General features: G+C 42.6%; 1 protein-coding gene across 2 annotated transcripts in view; it reads left to right on the forward strand.

Moving 5' to 3' along the window:
* Nucleotides 1-21,710, forward strand: part of unc5b (unc-5 netrin receptor B) — a 308,757-nt gene that overhangs the window by 203,415 nt on the left and 83,632 nt on the right. For both annotated transcript variants that reach the window (XM_072282602.1, XM_072282603.1), the window contains exons 2-3: nt 10,624-10,845; nt 19,396-19,539. In XM_072282602.1, coding sequence (XP_072138703.1) covers nt 10,624-10,845; nt 19,396-19,539 — 366 coding nt within the window. The remainder of the gene's footprint in view (nt 1-10,623; nt 10,846-19,395; nt 19,540-21,710) is intronic.

Raw genomic sequence — 21,710 nt, forward strand, 5'->3', positions numbered from 1 at the left:
TGACTGATGGGAAATAATAAAGTAGTGGTGGAGTTAGTGATTGGAGGTGGAGATGTTGATCAGCCTTACTGCTTGGGGAAAGTAACTGGGTCTGAGTCCAGTGGTCTTGATGTGGATGCTGCATAGCCTTCTTCTGAATGGTAGTGTGACAAACTGTCCATGAGCCAGGTGGATGGGATCCTTCATGATGTTAGTGGCCCTTTTCTGGCACCTTTCTGTGTGTATGAACTTGATATCTGTTAGGCTGGTGCCAATGGTGCATTGGGCAGATATAACTGCCTGTTGTCGAATTTTCTTGGGTTAATTGGACACTTTCTCTCATATAGATCTGGTGGTGGAATCTGGGAGAAATAGATGGTGTTTGTGAGAAGAATTTGTGACAGGGAGAATTAACCAGGAGCACAATGGCCAGAAATGGCCTCCTGGCTCAAAAGGAAATATGGAAGATTACAACAGGTATTCTCTGACTCTGAGTCAGTAAAGGTAACTTTAACACAGTGGTTCTCGTAGTTTATACTCGCAGGATTCCAGACACAGTCAATGATAAAAGTTCCCGGGTGTGTATGGATTAACCATGGCTCCCTCTCTGTATGACATTTCTTACCGTTAATAGACATCAAGGGAGAATTGCTGGGCCAGAAGAGATCCAAAAAGTTTCCCTTATTTTGTATTCTTCCAACAAGTTAGGTTGAGGGCCACTGGAAAATGAACAAAAAAGATTGATAGAAAGTACAGAAGAGAGTGGTAGAACTTCCAGGAAAGATAACAGACACTCTTCTCTTCAGAACACCAAAGACTGAGAGGGTGTCCTGATTCAGATAATTTAAGGACTCCAAAAGATCATTAGGTGGAGGCTCACAATATAAAATGGTCACCTCCAAATTTGAAGAACTGTTCAGGAGAAGCATTGGTATTCAGACATGGATATCTCTGAGAAACGATCACTTCTAAAATTGAAGAGATGTTCAGAAGAAGCATTGGTATTCAGAGACCGGTATCCCTGAATAATGAACACTATCCACCCCCCCAACTTATGGACACTGGTACATACAAATGAGGCGTCATAATATTAAATTCAAACGTCCAATGAACGTACGTATGTTCATTCCTACCAAATGGCAAGATTCGTTTCCTCTGGCAGCGTAGTTATTGTTAATTCTTATCAGTCCTATGTATTTTTGATTCCATTCATTACAATACTACAGTGCTATGGTTACCATATCAGGAAATTTTTGTATATTTTCCGACTCATGGGCAAAATCAACTTATGAATGTTTGTACAAACGGGGTGCATTTATGACCCAATGATAGCCTGTAATGTTGAACTCACTCCCATGGGAGTGGTTGAGATTATAAGGTGAATTAACACTAATGTAGACCAGTTAGACAGAATGGCTGTTTCTGTGTTATTGAGTTGCTCAGTCCTAGTAAAGGTGAAGGTACCAGATATGGATGAAATAGTATTAATTGCACTAGAAAGATATAATGGTTCAGTGGTGTGTGAGTAAGTAACACATTCCTCTTTACAGGGATGTTAATTCTTTTTCCATGTTCAGGCTGTGATAGATTTAAATTGATTCTAACATTGACCTAATAATAACCTTGATATTATCACAGTCAGGAAAGATTACCGTAAACCAACCTGAACTGGTTCTGCCCGTGCAGGTCTGTTGGAATCAGTTTCTGAGTGAGGTACACTCTGTAAGCATCACAGGGAAATGGACTGATACAAAATGGTGAACACACAGTTAAGCCACGGTTGGATTATACCTTTCAACAATTTCGCTTGGCCACACAGAGGCTGTGCAAAAGCACATTTGTATAACAAATCAAAAAAAAACCTGAGGATGGTGGAAATCTAAAATGAAATGAGGGAAATGGGAAATAATCAACCAGTCCGGCTGCTTCTCTGAGAAGAGAAACAAGAGTTAGTGTTTCAGGGTTTCTACATCAATTCTGACATTAGCTCTGTTTAATAGATGCCTTTTAGACAGGAGCATGAAGATGCAGGGAATGGAGGGATATGGATCAGATGCATGGAAATAGAGTTAGTTTAAGTTAAAATCCTGGTCAGCACAGACATCGAGGTTCAAAGGGCTTGTTCCTGTGTTACACTGTTGCATATTCCTTTCCCACATCTATTTCTAATTTTTGTTGACTGCTTGTTTGAATTCAGGGTGATTCTGCATTTTCATTTTGTGTCTGACATCAAGAAATTAAAGTCAATTTGTTATCAAGGTGTGTATATATATCACCGTATACAACCCTGAGGTTCATTTTCTTGCAAGCATTTACAGTAAAATAAAAAAAGTACAATAGAATTAATGAAGAACTATACATACCGGCAAACAACAAATTTGCAAAAGAAGACAAATTGTGCAAATAAAAAATAAATATATAATATTGGGGTATAGCGTGTTTGTCAGCTTTCCACTTTGCAGTGCAAGGTGCCAGTTGACAGCCCTCATGGCTCTGAATCAGTGACTCTGTGTTCAAATACCAGAGACGTGAACAACTGAGGTTATGGAGAAGCAAGTACCCAACTATAAAAGTTGCAGCCTTCTTGATGTGACGTTAAATCAAGGGTCTGCTTTCCCTCTCACAGGTAGGCTGAAGTTCTTCAAGAACCAGAAAGTAAAGACCAGTGCTCTGGTTGATATTAATAGATCATAGAATCGTACTGCACAGAAACAGGCCTTTTGGCCCACTAATTAAATTAGTTATGAAATACCTCCACGAAACTAATTTCTTCTGCCTACACAACTTCTATATCCCTCAACGAACATCAGTAAAACAGAATGGCTAGCTATACACTGCCATTTATAAATCTTGCTGTATACCTCACTATTCCTCTTTTGCCACTCTTTCCCTATTTTATTTTTTATTGTAACTTAACTTCTTGGGGTTTGCACTGTATTGCTGCTACAAAACAACATGTTTCATGAACTATGTCAGTGATGGTAGACCTGATTTGGATTGTAATATAATTAGTCATTGCACTTGCAATGCTTTCAACACCCCGAGTCTCTCAATGGCTGTAAAGCACGTTTCGACCTCCTGAGGTTATAAAGGGTACAACGCAAAAACAAAGTCAGACTTTCTTTCGACTCTCACAAAACACCTCTATTTCACTGGTGAATCTGATAGCTGGCAGCTAACTGGAGAGAGGTTATTTGTGGCAGATGTTACTCATGAGGCTGTCTGCTCCCAGACATGATTCAGATGCCCTGAACTCCATAGCCTGTCAATATTGTGAGATCTGTTAGCAGAATTTATCTTGTCACTTAAATAGACTGAAGGATTATTTATTCTTCATTTATTCATGAGCTTTAATCCAATTGACAAAGAACCTGGCATTTAATTGACTTCCTGTAGCCAAGGTCCAAGTAACAAGTCACATTGAAACTGCAACCCACTTATTAGCTTCTCCATTCATTGGTGGGGTCAGTGAAATTAACCACCAGCTCCATCTTTTATACGTAACAGCACGGCAGTAGTGAGAGAGTGCCAAAGGAGACTGTTCAGCCCATTATGCGTGTGCTACTATTTTGTTCATGAACTTTCAATCATTTCCCATTTTACAGCAATGCTTTTAAACCCCTCAATAGTTATCCAATTCCCATTTGAAAGTTGTTGTTTAATCTACTTCATCCAGTTTTATGAAATTCAAGTCTATCACTTTATCAAGAGTGTATTTCAAACTGTGACAACTGACTGTGTAAGAAATATCTTTCCACTCGTTCTGTCACCTTAAATCTTTCATTACCAGTTTTCCTACTGTAAACAGTTTTTATTATTTACTCTATAAAAAATCTTTCATGATTTTGAACAGCTCTATCAAATATCTTGTAATCTCATCAGCTCTGAAAGGACAATGTTCATCTGTTCCACATACCTCGTCTCGGGTGCTATTCTAGACCACTGAACACAATAGATTAGAAGTAACGTTAGTGATTTTCTGCTTAACCTGGACAGACTGTTTTGTTCACTGGACGGTGTGAAGGGAAGAGTTAAAAAAAAACAGGTGCTGCATCTCTTGCCGTTGTTGGGGAAAAGGTATATCTTTATTTTTGAATGACACCTTTACCATAGGCAGGCTGAGAGGGAATATAGTTGTGGGAGTCTGCAGGCTTGTAGTGAAAGTTTATCATTAAACATCCCTTGTCGATGGATTTGGAGGGGATTAAAGGATAGAGAATTCATGTTACCATGAACCAGAATTGTAACTGCATGGAATAGACTAGATGGGCCAAAGGGTCTTTGCTGCCAAAAGCAGTTGCCTGAACTGGGAAGTTAAATCTGTCAGGATAGTCTGTGCCTCCGCTCTCTAGAAATACAAAGAATGAGGGTAGTGCTTTAGGATTAAGAGGGGGCTTAATCTTCACTCATTAGGGAGTTCAGAAACAAGATCCTCTACATAACGTGGTTATTAATAAATCCAGCAGGGAATTTGGGAGAACTGCCTTTACTCAGAGAATGGAAAGAACACAGAGTCTGCTCCCACAAAGAGTGGTTAAGCAAAGTAACAGAGTTATATTCTTATGTAAGCTGGCATAGTGCTGAAGGGAGAAAGTGAAATGTAGATAGGTTAAAAGTGGTTAACTGAGAGAAGATTTTCATGTGGAGCACTCGCACGGCTAGTGATCTCGAAGTCAGAACATTCTCTTCGAGGTGGTGTCACTGTATGTGTGTGTTGGATGAATGGTCTGTGTGCAAGCGTGACTGGGTGTTGGGTGTGTGTGTGTGTGTGTGTGTGTGTGTGTGTGTGTGTGTGTGTGTGTGTCTCTATGCATTGAATGTGATGTGCTTTAATCCAAGTTGTTTCAATCCTGCTACAAGAACCTTTAGTAGCCTGTTCTTGTCAGCAAGTCCCGATTTGCCTTCCTTCAAGACTGATGTACTTTTATAACCTTCCGTCCTCACTCCTACTTCAGCTTGTTGAGCCTGTCACCCTGTGACACTGCCTTTTCAAAATCCAGACTTTGCAGACCACCCAAAACTAATTGTTTGAGGGAAATGTCCTGCCAAATGCACCATTCATTTCTGATGCAAACTCCATCCCAGCAAGAGTGTAATTTATTCATTCAGCTTTACACTGCCTCTTGTATTTCATAATTCTGGGGATGCCTCGGCGACTTACCAGTCATGATTTACGATTTGGAAACATCACAGACGTTTATTAATGAGGCCTCTTACCATATAATAAACACTCCCTTTCTTATACTTTCAGATTGTCCTGCCACTTTCCTGGATGGGTAGTTGTTTCTGAGAGTATGTCGAGGCTTAAACTGCAATCTCGGCATGTGCCAAGCAAAAGCTGAGCAATGGCTGTCTCCATTAAGCAGTTGCCTGGCGTTTTAATGTGTAGTTGGACAAATCATTACTCCTTCATCCTCCTTGCCAATGGGAGCCCATAATCCCAACTCCAGAAGGTCAGGGTCAAGGTGCCAGATCTAATTACAGATGTTAGGGTAGAGATTTATTCTCGACCATTTGCGGAAATTGAGCCTAAAAAGAAGCGTTTGCGCATCATAATCTCCTCCGCATGTCAACTCCTTTGAAGTCCAAGTTTTTGAAGTTGTCTTTTAATGGCTGCTGTCACAGAGTAAAAACACAAAGGAGATGTCCTTGCCCAGTCACAGTAGTTGAAAAATAAACACATGCCAGTAAGTCAAAAGCCCAGCCACAGAATGCTGATCAATGTTCGGTGAAGTGTCTAACAGTTTATAAGAAAAAATACATTCAAGGACAATAAAAGTTGGAGCCAGGACTTGCCTTTTCAGAGGGCCTTTCTCATCCCTGAACATCACACTGTTTTACAGCCAACACATTATGGATTCTGCTTAAAATGGTAGACTCTTTATAATCGTAAACACGAGGAATTCGGCAGATGCTGGAAATTCAAGCAACACACATCAAAGTTGCTGGTGAACGCAGCAGGCCAGGTAGCATCTCTAGGAAGAGGTACAGTCGACGCGACGTGTACCTCTTCCTAGAGATGCTGCCTGGCCTGCTGCGTTCACCAGCAACTTTGATGTGTGTTGCTTGACTCTTTATAATATTGTAATATGAACAGTTTGGTGCCCTACATCTATGAATGGATGTGCTGGCATTGAATGTGTCCAGAGGAGGTTTACAAGAATGATCCTGGAAATAAATGAAAAGTTTAATGTATGAAGACCATCTGATGGCTATGGGCCTATACTCAGTGGAGTTTAGAAGAATGAGGGAGAATCTCATTGAGACCTACTGAATATTGAAATGCCCAGGTAGAGTTGACATGGAGTGGATGCTTCCAGTAGTGGGAGAGTCTAGATCTAGATGACACAGCTTCAGAATAAAAGGACATTCCTTTGGAACATAGATAAGTAGGAATTTCTTTAGCCAGAGGATGGTAAATCTGTGGATGGCTGTGGAGGTGAAGCGACTGGGTATATTTAAAATGAAGATTGATAAGGTCTTGATTAGTAAGGTTGTTAAAGGTCACTGTGAAAAGGCAGGAGCTAAATGATCTAATTCTGCTCCTATGACTTACGGTCTTACTACTATTTTATGCAAATGAGATCCCAGAAACTATAATGTGAAATTAATCCTGATAATCTGTTTTTGTGAAGTGGGTAGGCCAGGGCACCAGGTAAGTCCTCTGATTTTTTCAGAATAACTCCATGGGATCTTCTCAGGGAAAAGATACAATCACAGTCCATACCTTCTCCAAAAGGTGGACACATTCAGAACAAGCTGTATTGTTAAGATCTTGGTCTGCTTTGTAAAGTTCTTAGGGAACTCTACTGGACCAAAATAGCCATCACGGTCAACCAAAGCACTCTTAGATCAGTTCACCTTGTGCTGTATAGGGAAACCTCTCAATTTAATGAAGCACCCACTAAATATTAGGAGAACATAGAACATTCTAGTCAAAATATTTTTTTATTGTTGTTCATATCCAAGGGGTCCATTTTTGTTCAGCTCTGACTCTATGGAAAATGAGCCTGGGTTTCCATATGTGTGTTTTTTTCTCCGTAAACATACACAACCACTTTATTTATCTGAGTTCACCTTGGTAGGGAGCCAAGTTTTTCAAGCAGTTGGAAGGAACAACATTTTTTTTTAACCAATATCCAAGGCATCTGGTGTATAAGCTTTTCTTTCCCTTGTTGGACCAACACTGGCGAGAGATGCACAGGCATAGTCCAGCAAGATAGGTAATAAAATGCTATTCAGAACTGAGTTTGGAAGCCTCTGTGCTGTCCTTCAGCCATGGCTCATTGAATAGCATTCCTACTCTGAAGCTAGTAGTTCAAATCCTGCTTCTGCATCTTGGGTGCAGAAATCTGGACTAGATATATCGTCTGCTTTCTGGAAAGAACGCGAAACCGTAGTCACTCTACCCACCCAGGTTCCCTGGTCTGCTGGCAAGCATTTTTCCCTCAATCATCATTTACAAATGGATTATCGCATTCCTAAATAGCAGCGGACATACAGTGGCGGGAAGGTTTCATGGAGCGAGCAGCTTTTCTTCACAGCAGATTTGTCAGAAAGCAAGCAGGAGATTGTGTTACTGTGCATGCACACTCTGCTCCCATTCCCAACACAGTCCATAACAAATATTGCATTGTTAATAAAATCCATGACCTACTAACAATTCCCTGCTGCCTTGCCACTGTAGCATTATAATAACAAGAAAATGCTCAGCTCATTATCCATCTATTCATCGTGAAACACAGAACTATAGCAGGCAGTGCATTTGTGATGCGGATCAGTGATTATTGGTGCACGTATTGAACAATACTTAAGGCAACTATATCAAGAACATTTTCATGCTCCATTAAATGATCATCTTGTTCCATAATAACAACTGCACAGAAAACCAATTGACAAATAAAGATACAACTCAGGAATAGTAAACTCACAGTGCTGCAGTTAATGGAGCTGCTGGCTCCTCAGTGCCAGCAGTCCAGGTTTAATCCTGACTGTGCACGGTATCTCCATGTTCTCTTCTTGACGGCAAGGTTTCTCTCAAGATGCTCTAGTTTTCTCCCACGTTCCAAGGCCCCACTGGTTGGCTACTTAGCTGGCTATTATAATTAGCCCCTCATATGTAGGTGATTAGTGGAATTGAGGATTAGCTCTCAGAGTAATCCCATTCTCCTGCTAATTTTTGTTGAAACCTAGTCTCCCCAGGGCTGAAATGGCTAGCACGAGAGGGCACAGTTTGAAGGTGCTTGGAATTAGGTACAGAGGAGATGTCAGGGTAAGTTTTTTACACAGAGAGTGGTGAGTGAGTGGAATGGGCTGCCAGTGACGATGGTGGAGGCGGATACAATAGGGTCTTTTAAGAGACTCCTGGATAGGTACATGGAGCTTAGAAAAATAGAGGGCTATGGGTAACCCTAGGTAATTTCTAAGGTAAGGTCATGTTCAGCACAGCTTTGTGGGCCGAAGGGCCTGTATTGTGCTGTAGGTTTTCTATGTTTCTAAGCTGTAGCCGATAGACTATTACCCACCCTTGTGTGTGATAGTTTTACCTGACCTGTCTGAACAACTTTTAAATACTACAGTTGACTCTGGGGATCTGTGATCATAACTATAACTGACCCAGTCACATAAATACTGGACAGGCCAAAGGCTGGAATCCTGCACCGTGACTCTTCTAACTCCTCAAAACCTTCTTCACATCTACAAGACATGCCAGGAGTGTAATGGAACAGCAAACAAACTTTCAGAGGAACTCAGCAGGTCAAACAGCATCTGTGGGAGGAAAGGGACTGTCGACATTACAGGTTGAAACCCTGCTTCAGGACTGAGAGTGGAAAGGCAAGAAGGCCGATGTAAAGGGGAGGGAATTGGTGAGACAGAAGTCTGAGGTGGTTGGTGGAATGAGAAGGGGTGAAAGGTGACAGGCACGTTGTGCCACATAGAGGCAAGCAAGGACAGAGTTGGGGAATGTGGTAGATGCTGGCAGACAAAGAGGAAAAAATGAAAAGCAGATGGAGCAAGGTGGAGGGAAGTGAGTATGAAGGTTGGAGACGTATGTTGGACTGCGATGAACAACAAGACAAAGGTTTCCCAGTGTAATGGTATACTATCTAATTGTCTGGATGAAAGATCAATGCCATTCGAAGCAGCACCCTCATTGGTGGCCACACTGTAAATATTTACTCCCACTAGCACACGGTGCCTATTGTGCATGCTCTTTACACAACTCACCAAGGGTAGCAAGCTGCATGCAGAAAAGGCAGAGAAATAATGTGGTTACCAGCTGCGAGTTAAATGAATAACAGAACAGTACTGATGGGATTGTGTAAGGAAGCAGTGTTTTCTACATTTGAACTCTAGGGTTAGCTTGGTGTTCTTTTGTGTGTATCTGCTGCCCTGTAATGTTAATGGGAGGTGCTCAATCAGTGAAGCAGGGGTCATGGAGCCACACTGTACAGCAAGGTAACAGAGGCCACCTTAGTCTCATATTGTTTGGCCCATATCCTTCTAAACCAGGGTTCCCAGCCTTTTTTATGTCATGGACCAATACCATTAAGCAAGGGGCCTGTCTACCCCAGGCTGGGAGCCCCTGCTCTAAACCTTTCCTCTTCATAAACCCGTCCAACTGTCTTCAACCATTGCAATTATACCCACTTCTACCACTACTCCTGGAGGCTCATTTCATATGTCCACCATCCCTGTGTGGAAAAGTTGCCCTTCAGGTTCTTTTTAGATCTTTCCCCTTTTATCTTAATTCTATGCCATCCAGTTTGAGACTTCCCCGCACTGGGAAGAGACTGTGAGCAACCACCTTAACCTAGCATTAGGTTCTTCTGGTTCAGAAGGAGGCCATTCAGCCCTGTGGAAGGAAACTACTCTAAATATAGGTAGGCAGCACATTAGAAATTCTGCTGAGAGGAAAGAACAGGCTGCTTATTTGGGCAATCAGAAAGGCATCAGAGAGAGGAATCTGCAGTTTATCTGCACTTACTGCGGATGCAGAAGCTCTCTCTGGTACTCAGGAAAAATTATGGGAGCCCTTATTTTTTTTTGGGCAGAGCCACTGTTGATAGACAAGAAGTGCTGTTGATGGGCACGATTGATTTAGTTGACAGGTGTGCTCTCACTCAAAGTGGTGCAGGTAATGAAATGGTAAATGTCTTTCAGGGAGAAGGAGGGGTAGAGAGGAAATTTGACACCCGGCTGAAAGGAACGAGTAGGAGGCTGATGTGCAAATCTCCAGATGGTTAATTTTATTCAGTTAGTAGCCTCCAAGGTGCAGAAAGAATCCATCTCAAACACGGCCACAAATCTGCATCAGGTGAGGTGGGGAATGACTGACTGTAAATATTAAGAGTGTAAAAGGACATTTGGTCAAAGTAGGCATAGAGGTAAACTAAACAATTTCTTATGATCCAAACTGAAAGACACTGTAAACATATTAGGCTGGAGAAAATGTGCTGCATACTTGTTATGACACCAGGTTTGATTGATTAAGTGCTGGAACTCTCTGTAACTTGTACCATTATCTCAGGATAATGGACGGCCCTTGTGACTAATCATCTGTAATGTATATTAAATGCCGCTCAGTTAGACCACACTAAAGTACTCTTTGGTAATCTCCGACCCTCTCCTTGTAACCCACAGGGACTGACTATGGTGATGTGCTTCCTGATTCCTTTCCGTCATCAGCCGCTGAGCCTCTGCCAAGATTTCTGGTGGAGCCCGATGATGCCTACATTGTGAAAAACAAGCCGGTGATGATGACGTGCATGGCCACCCCAGCAACGCAGATCTACTTCAAATGCAATGGTGACTGGGTGCATCAGAAGGATCACATGACGGAAGAGAACATGGATGAGGTCACAGGTAAGCTTTGAATCTACTGACAACTCCTGAATACTATTTACTCCCTTCTCTGTGAGAAACATCAGGGGTTCCAGCCCTGTTTATGTGACAAAACATGACATTCAGGGTGCAATAACTGAGGGAGGACCACAGCACTTCATTTGCTATGAAGCACATTGAGGGTTACTTTAGATATAGAAACAGAACACCACAGCACAGTACAGGAACTTCAGTCCGTGATGTTGCACCAACCTTTTAACCTGCTCCAAGATCAATATCATCCTTCCCTCCCATATAGCCCTCCATTTTTCTTTCATCCATGAGGCTTCCTAAGAGTCTCTTAAATGTTCCTTATGCATCTGCCTCTACCATCATTCCTGGTAGTGCATTCCATGTGCTTACCACACTCTGTGTAAAGAATGTACCTTTGACATCTCCTCTATACTTTCCTCAAGTCACCTTAAAATGATGCCTTCCCATATTAACCATTGCCGCCCTGGAAAAAGGTGCTGACCGTCCACTCTATCTGTGCCTCTCAACATCTTGTACACCTCTATCAGTATTTCTATCATCCATGGGCTTTTTTCTTTGGAGCGAAGGAGAATGAGAGGTGACTTGATGGAGGTGTGTCAGAGGTCTGATTTTTTACACAAACAGTGTGTGAAACACATTGCCAGTGGCAGATAGATTCGGGACATTTTAAAAACTCACATGGATGATAGAAAATGGAAGAGAGAAGGGTTAGATTGATCTTAGAGTAAGTTAAAAGGTCGGCACAACATCGCTGGCCAAAGATTCTGTACTGTGCTGCTGTGTTCTATGTTCTGTGCTCTAGGACCTGTGGGGAGCGACTGCCTCTGGATGCCTGCTGGCATTGGGCAGGCTGATGCAGTCACTCAATACTGAGATGTGAGGCTGTGGTCTTTGTCCTGACCACCTGGACCCTACAGTCTTTTTCACCAGTGTCTGAGTCCTCTTCTCCCTTTATACCCACGACTGTACTGCCACACACAGCTCCAATCTGCTGATCAAATTCACAGATGACACAACTTTGATTGGCCTTATTTCTAGCAGTAATGAGACAGCCTACAGAGGAGAGGTTGACACCCTGACACAGTGGTGCCAGGATAACAACCTCTCCCTCAGTGTCTAAAGAACAAAGGAGCTGATTTTGGACTACAGGAGGAACAGACACAGCCTCGGCCTGATCAACATCAATGAGTCTGCACTTGAGAGGGTGAGTAATTTCAAGTTCCTCGGTATATACATCACCGATGATCTCACCTGGACTGTACACACCTGGCTTTGTGGCAAAAAAAGCACAACAGTGTCTCGTCCACCTCAGGTGACTGAAAAAGTTCAGCATGGGCCCCCAAATCCCCAAGATCTACTACAGGGGCACCATTGAGAGCATACTGGCTGGCTGTATCACAGCCTGGTATGGGAACTGCACTGACCTTGATCACTGGGCACTGCAGAGAGCAGTACGGACAGCCCAGCACATCTGTGGATGTGAACTTCCCTCCACTGAGGATATTTATAGCAGCAGGTGCAGAAAGAAGGCCTGGAAGATCATCAGGGACACCAGTCACCCCAATCATAAACTGTTTCAGCTGTGTCCATCTGGCAAAAATTCACATGTCTGTACATTGCAACGTAGTCATAATACAAAGATTTTTGTTCCTTCACGTTGTGGGATGGATGTAAGATTTAAATAAATTCTAAATTCTCTTGGAGGTGATGGAAGCTGCTGTCTCCACTTATTATTGTTTGCTTGATTTCTCAGTAGTACTGAGCTCAGAGGCCAGCCACCGCTACAGAGAACTGAGCAGCTGAACACAGGGAGTGGGGAGACAACAACACCTACCGTAACCAACAGATCATGTGGGTAGTCCACCGAGACACAGAGCAGGTGCTCACGTTCCCCTGCAATAGTCCACGCTCAGCGTGCATGTCATGGTCCCATCCACATTATAATGAGGGTGTCAACGTTTGCCAGCAGCAAACTTATACAAGTTTTTCTCCGTGTTTTGAGATTACTGGCCTCACTGCTAGCTGTCACTTTGACCTGGCCCACATCTTCATTCCTTAGCCCAACTCTGTTTGACTCCATGCCCGTAAAGAATTTCAGGATGTACTGTATATTGTATACATTTCAATGATATTAATGCCTATTGAAACCTAGTTCAGGGTTTTAGGTGAGGTTATACGCAAGAGCTCAGACAGAAGATTAGTTTAGAACATAAGAGTGGTACAGCTCAGAAACAGGCCCTTCGGCTCATGATGTTGTGCCAAACGAATTAAGCTCATGGCACCTAATTCCCTCTACATGCACATACCCATTTGCCTTCATTCCCTGCATATTCGTGTGCCTAAGAGTCTCTTAAACACTTCTATCATATCTGCCTCAACCACATCCCAGGCAACCACCACTCTGTGTTAAAAAAATACCAAGCCTGCACATCTCTTCTGAACTTTCCCCCTCTGTGGATGATCTTGTTTGAATATTGCTTCCTCCAGCCCAACATCACTGCTCACAGGCAGCTGCTCCACGTGGATGCATTGCTTTAGGATATTGATTTCCCAGGATCCCAGCGTGAAGCCCGAGTAGGAGTCCTTTAAATGAGCTGCGGGATGTGTACTGGCAAGGACTAAGAAAGCCCAAGTGTTGCAGGTCTGCGGGGCAACATGAAAGTGGGGAGGGGGATCCTGGCTTGAAATGTCAGCTGCTTATTCCCCTCCACAGGTGCTGCCTGACCTTCAAAGTTCCCCCGGCATTTTGTGCGTGCTGCTCAAGATTTCTAGCATCTGCAGAATCTTGTGTGGTTAGGGCGGGAGCCTTCTCTGCTCAGAAGACAATAAATAGCTGCAGTATCCACAAATCATCAACAAATAAATGAAAGAAGTCATCCACATGCAGATTGGACAATTTGTTTTGCCACTCAGAAGTAGTAAAATTGCGTTGTTGACAACTTGGCTGGACTGAAATCAATAGACCAACCATTTTGTCCTTGGTGTTCCAGGAGCTGTACAATGCCTGAATGTTCTGCTCAGTCAGTCAGCTCCCACCCCCCACCACAAGGGCAGATAGGAATATTAACCAGCACCTTCCAGTAACGATTTAACTGGGAACTCAGCCAAAGTAAACTGTGCGGCAGCTAGCTTCCCCACCTCAGCACCCTGCGTTCCAGCACGGATGGGGTGGAGTGGACTCCTGCTGTCTACGGGGAGCAGAGGGAACACAGGCCGGTGTTATGTTCCCTGGCTCTGGGGCATCACAGTGAAAATTCAGCACAAACCACGTTTAATTTTACACATCCTCGTTTGCAGACAGAGCAGACCTGGTATGCGGAGCATGGACAGGAGACTGAAGCTGGATGCTGATGTCTGTTTATGTTACTTGCAGCCTTTGAACAGACCTGTAATTATGCATTCAGAATGCTGTCTCCATAATGTCGGTTCTTGAATGGTGCTGGTCGCATTTTTCTGCTGAGACCCAATGTTTTTTTAACGATATATTGTGTACATATGTTTTCATTTAATCTCTGCTTCCTGTTTGTTTAACAAGACAGAAAAATGTACTGTCTTTATATGTAGTACTTAACTCCTCTTTGCTAATTAACTTTCTGCTTTCCAATCAAAACAGATACTGAAAGTCACCTCCCGTGTTTAACAGCAGGGGTATAATCACAGAAACTAAAACGCAGGGGGTTATCGAACCCATCGCATTCCAGCTTCTGCTAACTGGCTTTTTATTTCAAGCTGCTGACTCCAGCGTCCTTTCCCCCTCCCTGGCCACTTTTCCACACTTCAGCATCAGAAGATGTGCAAGACAGAAGCTATTCACCCATCAAGCCTGTGCTAGCTCTTTGTAATGCTGTTGGTACCATTTCCTCGCATTTCTGGTTAATTCCATTTTAAAGAATGCCCTTGTCTTGCATTTATATCATGAAGCGCCAAAGCACTTCACAGGCGCCGAGTTTCTTTTGAGTGAAGTCACCGTATAAAGGAGGGAACACTATGTCATCACATAGAAAGCTGCTGGTAAACGGGTTTAGTACAGATGATGGTCAGCGTGGGTACAGTAGACTGAACACAGTGCCCATTTAGTACACAGCAAGCTCCCACAGAAAGCAAAGTGATAGCGACCGATAAGATATCTGAATGATTTTGGCCAAATGATGAATGCTAGTCAGGCAACAAGGAAAGATATTCCTCCTAACCTTTTGGAGTAGGCGCTGAGTAATACCTTTTCTTCTCACAACCAACCGGGAGGAAGGATAAGTCCTTGATTGAGCATCTCAGTCAGAAAGATGGCACTATTGACAGTGTGGTATTCCTGTGGTATGCATAGATCTTTGCACTTTGGTGCCGGGCAGGTCTTGAAACCTGATCTTCCTAGCCTGAGCAAGAGTGCAACCTACTGAGACACAGATCAGATTTTATAAGATTTAGATTTATTTAAAATATGTACATAGAAACATACAGTGAAATGTGACATTTGCATTAACAACCAACACTTCCAGGGATGTGCTGGGGACTGGCCGCAAGTATCGCCACACATTCTGGCACCAACAGCATGGCCACAACGCTCTACAGAACACAACAAAATAGAACATAACAAGCAATAAAGAAGGTGATAAGTGAAGCCAAGTGGGGAGGGAAAGGTGAAAGGATGGAAAAGTCAGTAAAATATGCCCCATTCCTCTCTCCCCCCCAACTCTCTCTCTTCCTCTCTCTCCCTTCCTCTCTCTCCCTTCTTCTCTCCCTCTCTCTCTCTCTCTCCCTCCCCCTCTCCCCCCCCCTCCCTCCCCCTCTCGCCTCTTTCCCTTTCCCCCTCAACCCCTCCCTCTCTTCCTCCCCTCCCCTCTTTCCCTCTCCCCCTCTCCCTTCCTTCCTCCCTCCCCTGCACCCTTCCACACCCTGCAGCTAACACACACACACACACACACACACACACACGTGTTCTACATTTTATATAATGCTCTATAGTACGGTAAAATATCCCAAGTTGATTCACAGGTGCATAGTCAAGAGAAAATTTGACTCGCAGCCGAAGAAGAGAGATGATTGGTCAGATAGATAGACTTCAAGTTGAGTCTTTGAGGAGAAAGAGGATAATTCCAGGACTGGAAGCATAAAGCAGCAGCAAACACACATACAATAGATTGCGACTCACTGCTGTTCTAACAAGCTCATTAAATACAAGGAGAATTTGGGAGGCTTTTTGCTGAACGTTTGTACAGTAAGGCAATTTCTGAACCTTAATTGAATGTTCATCTGCTTGAGGGAAGGGCTACACTCGCAGAACCAAAGCTAGTTATTTATGCTGGTGCTGAACGATAGAGACCGGATACATTAGAGTAAATCTAAAATACATTAGAGACAGTTAGCTTTGGGAAATGTTTCTGGGTCATTGCATTGAGTAAATAAAGAGCTGGTTATTTGATATTTCTGACATTTTCCATTGAAACTGTACACCAGAGAACTGATGCACTTTACTAGTCCCTCACCAGCCTGCCCCACATCCCCTACTAGTTAACTCATCTTACAATTATGTTACTTATCATGTATGAATTTTTCAAAACACATTTAGTGGGAGGAAAGTAACTGTGGGCAATTTTTGCCCTTCCCATTTATTTGTGTTGTGTCAGTTATTACTTTTCTATAAGGATAAAGAAATTAGATTTATATCCTTTGGAGTTTAGAAGAAGGGAGTGGTGGGTGGTGATTTCATTGAACAGAAAAACTCACCACCCAAAGGGGAAAGTCAGGAGACTCCACAGGCACTGCCTGACCCACTGAGTTCCTCCAGCATTTCTCAGAATCTGGAGGGGGAATGACAAGGTCGATGTCAAGACGTTTCCACCAGTGAGAGAAACCTGAACAAAGGGACATAGTTAAAGGATTAATGGACAATTATTTTAAAACTGTGCATGGTAACTTATCTGCCCCAGAGTGACATTAAAGCTAGGTCACTAGAATGTAGTTTAAAGAGGAGGTAGATGACATTTTTGAGGGCTGTGAAGAACTAGCACAGAAAGAAAACTCAAGGTAGATCACCCATGAATGGGCAGGTTTGACACCTGAGTGGTCCACACTTACTATTTTCCTGTGTTCTTAAGATTTTACTTAAAACTGTTTGTAACTTCCAGACCGCTGCATGGTTTTGATGTTGTTCTGTAGTTTCTCTTAGCAGAGAAGTCCTGGTTTTGCAGTCTACATTTTAAATTGTTTGGTAACTCGCTGGAGTTTAGAAGAATGAGGAGGTGGGTGATCTCGTTGAAGCTTACTATTTTAAACGCCTTGATAGAGTGGATGTGGAGTGGATGTTTCTTATAGTGGGAGAACCAAGGACCAAGGGCACAACCTCAAGGATGTCCCGATACAACAGAGATGAGGAGGAATTTCATTAACCAGAGGGTGTTGAACCTGTAGAATTCATTGCCACAGGTAGTTGTGGGTATATTAGGCTGTTGTTGTTGCTCACTTTAATTGTTTGCATGATTTGTATTTTTTTTCCTCTTTCTCTTTGTGCAGAAAGTGATGGGGCATTGGTTTTTATTTTATTTTAATTGGGTTCTTTTGAGTTTCTTGGTTTGCGGCTGCCTGTCAGCAAACAAATCTCATGGTTATATAGTTTATACATTCTTTGATGTACTTTGAATCTTTATGGTTACTTCTGCCCTTTCCCTTCAGTTCAAAGAAAAACAATGTACACTAAGAATAAAGGATATTTAAAGTGAAGATTGATAGGTTCTTGATTGCTCAGGGCATCAAAGGTTATGGGGAGAAGGCAGGAGAATGGGACTGAGAGGGAAAATAAATCAGCCAAGATCAAATGGTAGAGCAGACTCAACAGGCCCAATAACTTAATTCTGCTCCTATGTCTTATAGTATGTTGAATAAGCACCACAATGAATGAGCCAAAACAACAATTTCAAGATGACTGGCTTATGAACAGTCATTGATAATTTTAAAGCAATTTGTCGAAGAACTATGAGGAAAAAGAAATGATGAGTGTCTGGAACTAATTGTCGGAAAGGATGGTAGACTCAGACCTGGTCACACTTATATAGTACTTGGATGTGTCCTTGAAGAGCAATAACCTGCCGGGCCACAGATCCAGAACTGAAAGATGTGATTAAGCTGGGCCAAATGGCCTGTGTGCTGTAAATTTCTTCGGTTCTATCTGTGAACTTATTCCTGGGGTCAGAGAGCAACTGGCGGACCTCAGATGCAGAGTGAATTCCTCAGATTAAGAGTGAATAGGTTTAGTCCATATTTGTTTTCCTGTCTATTGTGGACTTCTGGGTCAGTTTATAATCGTTAATATCATTCCTTTGTGTTGCTTACTCAGTATACCGTATACTAATTGCCGAGAAACTAGAGTGTGGATGATGTAAGACAAGGAAGGTCACTTGATGTATTGAGCTTATCCATACTAAAAGGATCTGCAAAGCTACTCAGCAATGATTCAGAAATGGTTCCAAGGTTTCTGGCCCCATTGTCTAGGAGGTGCATAGAAATTTCTTCTGATGGAGGAAGCTGTATCTCCAGAATTCTGATAGTTGTGGAGGTTGGAGAATTGGAAGTATTTGGGGAAGGATGGGGGTGAAGTGGATAGATAGATTTTTGGAAGATCAGGATATTGAGGGCTGTGGGGGAATTGGAGGTAAGGCCAGCATAGATCAGCTGTGAGAGAAACCTGATGAACTACAGGGCCTATCCACTTCCTGTTTTGTTGTGCCCCTGTATTGCCTAACCTGGGAAGCAACTCCAATCATTGTTCACCTTTTCAAAGAATGAAGGAGTATAGAAGACGGTCACTTGGCCCATGTGGTGTAGTCATGTGTTGATTCTAGGTAGATTTAATATCCTAACTTAAGAAGTCTTTGGATGTTACTTACAGAAATCCAATTCTGGGCTGTCTACTTCAAGTGCAGAGAAAACCTAGCATGATATAGTTCTACATTCCGACCTCCTAAATTGTGTCTCTGGAGAGTATCTAGAGTTCTTGCTGCTGGGAATAGGATTTGTGTCAAGTATCATGTCACATTCTATTGATATGATACTGCAATACTTATTTCCTTGTAATAGATGGTGTCATTATCCCTAATAGCACAGTCAAGAGCATGAATTAAACACTCCGTACATTTGGCATTATATGAGATAACACACAAAGAAGCGGCAGCTTACTACTTATCTGGAAGCTCAAAGTGTTATTCATGTTTCATTCCCATGTGCTCCTTCATCATCCATCAATTGAACTTTGAGACTTGATAACAATACTGCATTGGTTGACGAGATATGGTTTGGATGTCCTTAAAACACCACCCATCTTAGCATGAGGAAATCTGCATTAATATGAATGTGTGTGCGTAAGCTCATTTTCTGTCTGCTATCATCACTGGTGATGTAAAGAATGGTACCGCTAACACTGTGGCACTTTCTCAGTTCCACGTTCTAGTGACAGCCTTGATGCATGGCTGTGGCCTGTGCACAAACACCCAACTTAGTGCATGTCTCCACTTCCAGGCCTTTTTCTAACTGTTCTCTCCTGCTGTACAGGCTTGGTGGTTCGAGAGGTTCACATTGAGGTGTCCCGTCAGCAAGTGGAAGAACTATTTGGCCTGGAAGACTTCTGGTGCCAGTGTGTTGCCTGGAGTGCCTCAGGCACAACCAAGAGCAGAAGAGCCTATGTTCGCATTGCTTGTGAGTATACTTAGGTAGCTTGAGATCTAATCTACAAACTCTTTCAAAAAGTTTTCATCAATTTACGTTTTGGTTCCCATCTTATGTAGCATGAGATCTAATCTACAGACTCTCCCAAAATGTTTTCATTAATTGTCATTTTGGTTTTACTGTCTGTGAAAGTTTCTGCCCTCTTTGGTTTACACAAAGGGGAATGTGATCACAGAAGATGTTCAAGCTGACTGCTCCTCAGGTAGAGGCTCAGTTACTTTGCCGTAACAGAGGGAACAGGGGAACATAAGAACATAAGAAATAGGAGCAGGAGTAGGCCATCCGGCCCATCGAGCCTGCCCCGCCATTCAATGAGATCATGGCTGATCTGTCCGTAAACTCAGCTCCATCTCCCTGCCTTTTCCCCATAACCCTTAATTCCCCTACTATGTAAAAATCTATCTCACTGTATCTTAAATATCTTTAGTGAAGAAACCTCAACTGCTTCCCTGGGCAGAGAATTCCACAGATTCACCACTCTCTGGGAAAAACAGTTTCTCCTCATCTCTGTCCTAAATCTTCTCCCTTGAATCTTGAGACAATGTCCCCTAGTTCTAGTCTCACCTACTAATGGAAACAACTTTCCTATTTCTATCTTTCCCATCCCTTTCAAAATTTTGTATGTTTCTATAAGATCCCCCCTCATTCTTCTGAACTCCAGAGAGTATAGTCCCAGACGACTCAATCTCTCCTCATTGGTTAAACCCTTCATCCCTGGAATCAACCTGGTGAACCTCCTCTGCACTACCTCCAAAGTCAGTATATCCTTTCTCAAGTATGGAGACCAGAACTGCACACAGTACTCCAGGTGCAGCCTCACCAGTACCCTGTATAGTTGCAGCATGGCCTCCCTGCTCTTGAATTCAATCCCTCTGGCAATGAAGGCCAACATTCCATTTGCCTTCTTAATAACCTGTTGTAACTGCAAGCCAACTTTTTGTGATTCATGAACAAGCACTCCCAAGTCCCTCTGCACAACAGCATGCTGCAATCATTCACCATTTAAATAATAATCTACTCTTCTATTATTCCTTCCAAAGTGGATGATCTCGCATTTACCCCTTCATCCTATATCTGACATTGCCTTGCCTAACATTTTACCTGCACATGGACCTTTGGGCAGGAATCAGTAGGGCTGCAAGACATTGAGGCAGATGGGTAGATCTTCACTGCCATCACAACTGAGGTGAGCTCTCTCCACACTGACTGTGATTGAACTAGCTGTGTACCTGCTGTAGACGGCTTTCTTTTCTTATGGGATAATACATTGATTCTCAAGCGGGTATCATTAAAGACACCAACTTTTAACAAAGCAGGCATCCAAAAGCAGTGAGCATTCCTTCTTGTTGTATTTCCCTGAATTCTGTACTCAATTAACTTTGGGTTAGGAAATTATATAGTTCTTTGGCCACTTCCTCAATCTATGGGAGAATGGCATCAGTAGTCCCTAATGTTTCTGAGGAAAGGGTTAGGAGGTACCATAAACCCAGTGTAAGTAATCTTCTTAGGAACTTTTAGAAGGGTTGTAAAGGCAGTGGGTTGGAGATGGGAAGGGTTATGATTTTAACAACAGTGGAACTTGCACAACCCAGTCTGTATATTAGTAAGCCCTCTCACTTTGCTTTCCTGACAGTAGCTGGAGTCACAGTCTGCCTGTTTTGTTATCTTGGGTGTTATTTGCTCCCATGTAACTGGTGTTGAACTGGCCCATACATTTTTGACAAGATACATCTCTCATACTACGGGCTGGACAGTGAACATGGTGGTACTTATCTGTTCTTCCAATGTCCAGGTAGGAGTGCAAGGTTCATGCCTTATGATTGTGGACCTTGAGATCATTAGTCTTACGGGGAAAAAATGGGAATATTTCTAGAAAAGTGTTTTCCTTAAAATAAAATTGAGCAAACATATATATTAGGAGCAGGAGCTGGCCACTCAGCCAAAGTAAAGACCATGGGTGATCTGATTGTAACTTCAAGTTCACATTCCCATTTACCCAGAAATAACTTAATTGTCACAAATCAGTCTACCTCCATCTTAGAAGTATTCAGCATCAGGTATGTTGTCACTAACATATGTCACAAAATTTGTAGTTCTGCGGCAACATTACAGTGCAATTAATAAAAGAAATACTGTAAATT

Source organism: Mobula birostris, chromosome 18, assembly GCF_030028105.1.
Source record: "Mobula birostris isolate sMobBir1 chromosome 18, sMobBir1.hap1, whole genome shotgun sequence".
Lineage (NCBI taxonomy): Eukaryota > Metazoa > Chordata > Chondrichthyes > Myliobatiformes > Myliobatidae > Mobula > Mobula birostris.